This window comes from Gadus morhua, chromosome 21, assembly GCF_902167405.1.
Source record: "Gadus morhua chromosome 21, gadMor3.0, whole genome shotgun sequence".
In the NCBI taxonomy this organism is placed as follows: Eukaryota; Metazoa; Chordata; class Actinopteri; order Gadiformes; family Gadidae; genus Gadus; species Gadus morhua.
In genome coordinates this window covers 16,385,710-16,393,209 of record NC_044068.1, presented here as the reverse complement: position 1 = coordinate 16,393,209, position 7,500 = coordinate 16,385,710, and the positions used below count along the sequence as shown (strand labels likewise).

General features: G+C 46.1%; 1 protein-coding gene across 2 annotated transcripts in view; it reads right to left on the bottom strand.

Annotated features, from left to right (window-relative positions):
* The window catches only part of tfap2b (transcription factor AP-2 beta), a 10,464-nt gene extending 4,585 nt beyond the window's left edge, over window positions 1-5,879 (bottom strand). Inside the window, exons 1-6 of one of the 2 annotated variants that reach the window (XM_030344422.1) lie at window positions 5,780-5,879; window positions 3,235-3,693; window positions 1,889-1,943; window positions 727-946; window positions 489-607; window positions 1-58 (exon numbers count right to left, since the gene is read on the bottom strand). The exon at window positions 1-58 is cut by the window's left edge and continues 84 nt beyond it. In XM_030344422.1, coding sequence (XP_030200282.1) covers window positions 1-58; window positions 489-607; window positions 727-946; window positions 1,889-1,943; window positions 3,235-3,693; window positions 5,780-5,827 — 959 coding nt within the window. In that variant the 5' untranslated portion in view covers window positions 5,828-5,879. Of the gene's footprint in view, window positions 59-488; window positions 608-726; window positions 947-1,888; window positions 1,944-3,234; window positions 3,694-4,038; window positions 4,362-5,779 lie in introns of those variants that run through there. The other variant, XM_030344423.1, reaches the window with a different exon arrangement.
* Window positions 5,880-7,500: the final 1,621 nt, after the last annotated feature.

Genomic DNA, 7,500 nt, shown 5'->3' with positions numbered 1-7,500 from the left:
GTCGGGAACTCCGTCTCGCAGATATAGCCGAAGTCCCGGGCCAAGTGGACGGCTTCACCTGGAGGGGTTAAACCGCGCCTTGTGTTGAGATGGAGAATTGCCACAGGCCTATTTGAACTTTAGGCCTCAGCAGTAAATGCAATTCAATGATGGCCTCAGGAATCACACTGAACGACAAGGAGCCTGGGAGTTTGGTCCAATGGCATGCATCCAAATGGTCCTATGCCTACATCGATACGTAATTAGTGGCCTATTTTAACGAAGCTATAGGATAACAAAATAAGAATAAAAAGTCATTGATTACATAATTATGTAATCAATGACTCAAAAAGTATTCTCAATTGTTAAAAAAGATAAATGGTAAAAGGTTGGTCAAAGTAATAAGTAGGCCTGTTAATGATGTTAATAGGCTAATAACCCTTATGAAAAAGGTATTCTTACATTAACAGATCTAGATTGTGGAACCAAATTACTAAACCAAACCCCACCTTCCACTAGAGACGTCAGCAGAGTGACGTTAGCAGCCTTGCGTCTCCCGGCGGGCAGATTCAGTCCGATCTTCTCCAGCTTCTCCCTGAGGGACCGGCCTCCGTTTTTGGACTTGGCTCTGTGGACACAAAACCAACGTGGTCTTTAAAGGCCTCATGTAAAGAAAGCCTAAGAGTACCGACTCTCACGCTAGGTGAACTTCAACCTAAATCAACGCAGTGCTCATTTTTTAATCACCTTCTTAGCACGCCACCCAGCAGGGACGCGTTGAGGCACTCGGGCGGCGACAGTCTCCTCTGCACCTCCCCGACGGTGACTTTATACTTGGAGGTGGAGCTGAGCAGCGACAGGCGTCCGGGCACCGAGCAGAACACCTCGTTGATGCTCACGGTCACTCCGCCCATCAGGCCGTCCTTGCCAAGCATCAGAGAGCCCATGTTCTTGTGTGGCATTGGCACTGAGCGAACATAAAGTAAAGGTCACGTCATCAGTCAGCCCATAAACGCGTGCATCGCTCACACTACACTGTCTTTGGTTCCCTTCCCCATTCTGTAAATGGGATCCTGACCAAGCGCTCCGAGGGAGGTACGCGCGGGCCTAATGACGCGCCCCCAAAAGGTGGCGCGTTTTGTTATTTAATGTCGCGAGACATTCTCATTATGATCTTATCGATCGTTGATTGACTCGCGCTCTCAAATCGCATTAACCACCTCCCTGTCTTTTCCACGGCCGGTTATCCCCACCGTTAGGAGCCCCTTCATCCGGTCCCTGGTAATGCGCGTGCTAATGGCGCAAAGGCGGTGAGTGCGCGCAGGGCAAGCGCGAGGGCTGGGGTTTGATGGCTCCACGGGGGATCATAGCGCAGATTACCCCTAAACGAGCTCACGAGCTCTCCGTGAGCGGTGCCATTTATTACATCAGCGGCTTAAATGCCCCGCGGGGAGCTCACTCACTCAACGTCCCGTAACTAAATCACCACACATCATAAGAGAGAGGGAGGGAGAGAGGGGGGGGGGGGGGGGGGGGGTGTAAGGCAGACTGCGCCGTGTCCCTCGGTACCGCCAAAATGCCGGTCCTCGGCGCTGGGCATATCTAGTAGATTTGAACGTTTGCGACCAGGGATGAACAAAATGAAGATATATTATGTTCTGCGTCTGACCCGATCTGTGTGTGTGTGTGTGTGTGTGTGTGTGTGTGTGTGTGTGTGTGTGTGTGTGTGTGTGTGTGTGTGTGTGTGTGTGTGTGTGTGTGTGTGTGTGTGTGTGTGTGTGTGTGTGTGTGTGTGTGTGTGTGCGCGTCTCAGAGAGAGAGAGAGAGAGAGAGAGAGAGAGAGAGAGAGAGAGAGAGAGAAAGAGAGAGAGAGAGAGAGAGAGAGAGAGAGAGAGCGAGAGTCCTATACCTTTCTTAATTACTGATTGATCCAGAATGTTCATTCCGTTGTTGTCTTCCAGAGCCTGTTAGGAGAGAGATGAACACACGTCATTAAGGTCCTGATGCTGAGTGCACACACGCGCGTCATGTCAGCAAATGGTGTTGTCGCTTATCTGCATCGAAATAGGCATACATCTCACCACGTGACAGACAATAAACATCCTGTGAAAATATCCCCCGGCGTCAACGAATGTTTTACCTATAATCATGTTTACCTAACATCAGCAATCATTGTTCACTCCTTCGGTTAAAATGATTTTATTTACATTTGACATGATTTGTAAAAGTTGGTCCATGTAGGTTGGATCCGTGACATGTGCCACATTATTCGCTGTGATTAATGAAGATGAATTATAAATAATGTGTTCATAGCCTATATATATATATATATATATATATATATATATATATATATATATATATATATATATATATATATGTGTGTGTAATATATGAATATCAGATGAATACTGTTGTGCATTTAATTCACTCGTCATGAAGGCCTTCAGGCTAAATCAACTGATACATTTTCTACAGTTGAGCAACATTAAAGAAAATAACAAATCAAAACCTTACATATGAGTAACAAATATTAATAGAGAAAAATCGTTCCCAAAATGTTTTATGCCTAGCTGATTTAAATTGAAATGATATTCCGAATAATAATAATATTATAATAATTATAATAATAATAATAATAATAATAATAATATAACAATAGCCTAGGTATATTAATTTGAGTAAAGCGTTAGCAATGAATAAATACGATGCAAATGTTTAATATATAAAATGTTTGGAAATATTTAAGGGAAAAAAAGAAAGTGAACGTCGACGTAAAACGCAGCTTTATCTTTTCATCAAAGGGTCGCACAGTAAATATACTTTAGTTGTATTATCAAAGAGCATTAAAATCTGGTTACAGATGCTGCGTCAATCATCGAGGCCCTCAGGATATATTCTTAAAGGATATAAAATCTCCTAATCCTAATCCACGCTCCTTGCACAGGCAAATTTAGTCCAAATTTGTTTTACTCTTTCTACTATTCTTTATTATATTATTGATAATTCGCAGTCACAAGCAGACACCTGACGTGGCCCACTTTGTTCTGGTTAACAGGTTTTGTCTATAGGCCCTATGTGTCCCCCCTACTAATATCCAACTATTTAAGATGCTCTTTTATTGATAAACATAAGGCTACACAAATATATAGATAAAAAACGTATTTGAATAACCACGTTGTTTTAATCCAGTGTGCCATGCAGCCATAAAGAGCTCCCCTAACCGGGTTTAACAGTGGGTCCAGTGGGGCTCACCTGGTCCTCCATGCTGTGCAGGCCGTGCAGCAGTCCGTCCCCCATGCTGTGCTCTAGTCCCGGGTGAGCCGAGTGAAGCAGCACGTCAGGCCGGCGCACGCCGCCATAGTCCCGCCGTGGGTCCAGCCCGGACAGCTGAGGCAGCGAGGCCCGGGGCTGGGCGAGCAGCGAGGAGCTGTCCATGCGCTCCCCGCTAGTGTCCTGCCGCTGCCGCGACCCCCAGGCCCCCTGCTGGGTCTGGTGCAGGGAGTTCAGGGAGTACGGGTCGCTCACATGCGAATAAGGGTCCTGGCTCTGGTAGTGAGCGAGCGGCTGATAAGGTGGCGGGAAATACGGAGGTTGGAAGTCCGAAGAGGGCGCGTGGGAGAGAGGGGGCGCGCTGGAGTAGGGTCCTGCGTGTGACACCGAGCCCAGCTGGGATAGGCGCGAGCTGTGGCTCGGGACGCCGTCATGCCGGTCCTTTGGAGAAGGCAGAGAGAGCGGTGTGAGGGAGAGGAACTGCTGTGGAACATTTGCTGGTACATTTTGAACTGAACACAGAGAGCGAATTCCAAAAGACACAATCAGCCTACAATTAAAACAGTGACAGGTTAAAAGGGTGAATGCAATTTTTTTTTGGCAGACATTTCATCCATAATAGGCTAATATTAACAAACAGGCCCATCACAGAGAAAACAGCCTGATTGTCCAAAAAATACCTCGGCAAAAATCCAAGCAGCCTAATTCATATTTTATAAAACCCGGCACAAAAAGCAATTCCTCATAGAAGTAAACAGACGCTGTAATCTGCAAGGAGAAACTCACCGTGGTGGAGTAATGCACTAACATCTGCTTAACGTCTGTGGCTGTCACAACCTCGTAAAAACAGGGTAGCGCAAAGATGTGAAACACCTGCTCACTGAAACACCACTCAGTCCTACGAACGGGAGAGACGCTTCAAATCAAACACGAAAGGGGGCTTCGATCCGGTGTGAAACGTAAAATAGTGTTATAGTCTCGATCGGTTGTCTAGAGCGCCATTCCGTTCCTTCTCCAGCCCGAAGGTCTCGTGCTGCTCTAAGCTCCGGTGCCGCTACTCCGCGTGCAGGACGCTGTGATTGTTATTCATGACTGAGACTTACAGGAATATTAATGCGCGCGAGGGAGCCGGGGGACTGGCGGCGACACGCGGGAGCGTGAAGGATCTTGCGCAACCGCGAGTGACGTTTTAACTCGCGTGGGGGGAGAGAGGGAGGGAGGGCGCGTGAAGACAACGAGGACTCCACCCGCTCGACTTAGTTCAGCGGACAATTGACGCCCTAGAAATAATAAATGTTTTTCTGTATTGCGTCCCGTCCTGGGCTTGGGACAACAACAATACACAAATAATATAAAATACAAAATCGCACGTATGGCTGTTATAATCCACTCATTCGTTCCACACATGGTCGTGTAGGGTAATCATATATTAAACCAGTTTGGTACTATTCCCTGAGCTGCAACAATAAAATGAGTTATTGCTCGGGTCGTGAAACGCTCCTGCTATCACAAGGCCCATTAAAACCCTGCCTGCCCCCTGGTGAGTTTATGCAGACGCTCTTAACTACCACACCACAAGCCCATTGGACTGCAGCTGCCTCATACACAATCGCAACGCGTGAACTATAGCCCTGTTCAAACCATATAACCCGGTTCACAACAGAGGGGCACGGGGGTGTCACATGTGAAAGGGACCGATGGAAACGTTTTGTAAAGTCACTCGGACCCACGTTGATCAATGGGGCTGCAGCACGACATTAGTCCCCCCTTTGCGCACCGTGAGAGAGAGGCCATGTGCTGCACGAGACAGCGGCTCCCCGCCGAGCGGAGGTGGTCGGCCTCGCGAGCTGCCCTTTGTACCCGAGCCCGTCAGCACGAGCCGGGCGCCGCTCGGCCCCGCGCGGCGCGCTCCGTCCTTTGGAACTTCGTTAATCGTTCTGGGATCTGAGCCAAACCATTTGCACATTAACACTTCATTCGTTTTATTCCAAATATTTCCTCCGTCTTAGTTGAGGAATAGAATGTTTGTTGCAGGAATTAATGTATTTTTATTCGTAATGTCGATTTATTTTACTTCGGGGTTTTTCGTAAATAAATTGATTTAATATTTAACAAGAACTTCGGTTTTAGCCTCACTATTTCCCCCAAAAGAAACAATCTGCAGTTTAACGAAACAACACTTCAATTTTGCCCAATGGACCTCTATTTTGCTAGCCGATTATTCCATAACTCTGTAGCCTCGATTGAGGACAAATTTAAACACCCCATCATACTACAGACCCATTTTTATTTAATAAGGCTAATCCGATGCTTAAAAACGCATAGGCCTATACATGCGATTAAAACTGACAATAAAGAAAGCTCTCGGATTGACGTGACAGATGACGAAATGAAGGGTGGATACCACGAAAACCCGACCATATCCAAGCACCTCCAAACATCTGCAGCATCACTCGAATCAGATAAGATCGCAAAAAATGTCATACAGACCCAATTACCGCCAAGAGCAGCTGGACGTGAACGTTACCTCATAAATATCTTCATACTTGACATTCTCCACTAGCTTCCACAGCATGGTGGCTCTCTGGTGTCTGTGAACCGAATGCAGCCAAGTGAGGAACGGATGCTTCAACTCACCCTCTCTCTCTCTCTCTCTCTCTCTCTCTCTCTCTCTCTCTCTCTCTCTCTCTCTCTCTCTCTCTCTCTCTCTCTCTCTCTCTCTCTCTCTCTCTCTCTCTCTCTCTCTCTCTCTCTCTCTCTCTCTCTCTCTCTCTCTCTCTCTCTCTCTCTCTCTCTCTCTCTCTCTCTCTCTCTCTCTCTCTCTCTCTCTCTCTCTCTCTCTCTCTCTCTCTCTCTCCTCGTTGCTCTCCCCGCCCTCTGTCCTTATAAGCAGACGGGCTTTGTGAATGGGGAAACCCTATGTGGATTCCACTTGGCTACCAGATTGACTTTAACTAGATGTAGACCTATGAGCTGGGACTCTGCATTACCATTTTTGGCGCATTAAATTCACGTCATTGAATGGCCTTATTTAATTAGGCATTCGATTAGTTGTAATTGCCATTCTTTGGGCTATCTATCACTGGGGCGTTTGGTGTAAATCTCGGCCGGTGGCCTGAAAGACCATCTAGGCCTACTGGTCATAGCAGATCGTCTCATACAAGTGGTCTGCTGAGCGAACATCGTCTGAGCTGATCAGACTTCTGCGCATGAGAGGAATAATATAGAAATGGGTTGACATTGATCAACCCATATTGACAGCTCCTCACCCCATTTCAATCCTGTCTTATTATTAGGACTGAGGTGTAAAGCCTACTCATTTTCATTTTTATTATTTAACTACTTATTAATCAAATATAAAATCTGAGCACCTAATGCTATTTTATTTTACTTTTTATTTTTTAATTTAATTAGCGTTTTTATTTTCCAATTAGGAGTACCCTGAGGTGACCTGACAAAAAGTCAACCCAAGTGTTTGTAAACTGCTCCCCCTAGTGTTGAAAGCTCAAACGTGCATTTTTCCTCTCACGTTGAGGGAATCGTCTAGGTGCCCGCGCCTCATGTTCATTTAAACCGGTTTCAATCGAATTGTGTTAACAGCACAGACATATATTTTTTTATCTTATCAATTGAAAGACTAAACGTGCAAAGAATAAACCACACCTCAAACTACACTTTATTTTAATTAAATGTGCGAGTTGGAAACTTGAACTATCCATACTTCAAACTGAGTCTTTTCTTGACCGTGGCTCATACTCGTGCACAATGTGAAGTGTGTCTGGACACTGGCATTTAGACCTCAACCCATTTGGACGGGTTTGGATTGGGCCAGACTAAAGTTAGTTGAATGGCCTGGTCTCGACGTAATGCCCGGGCCAATCTGCTGTCGTGCACTCTTTCAACATCCTATATCTGTGAATAAAAGTATGAGCCCATGTTATGCAGCCTGTGCATGTTGGCGCACATATTCTCGTCGTGTCGTGTGTTGCCATCGTGGAACGCCTTTGATGCTGCGGCCAAAAAGCCGTCGAAGTCTTCAAACATGAAAATTTAAGAAGCACGGCTGTTATGTTTATTTTTTTGCAATGACCAATTCGAGCCAAACACTCGTTCTCACACACACACACACACACACACACACACACACACACACACACACACACACACACACACACACACACACACACACACACACACACACACACACACACACACACACACACACACACACGCACACACACACACAGA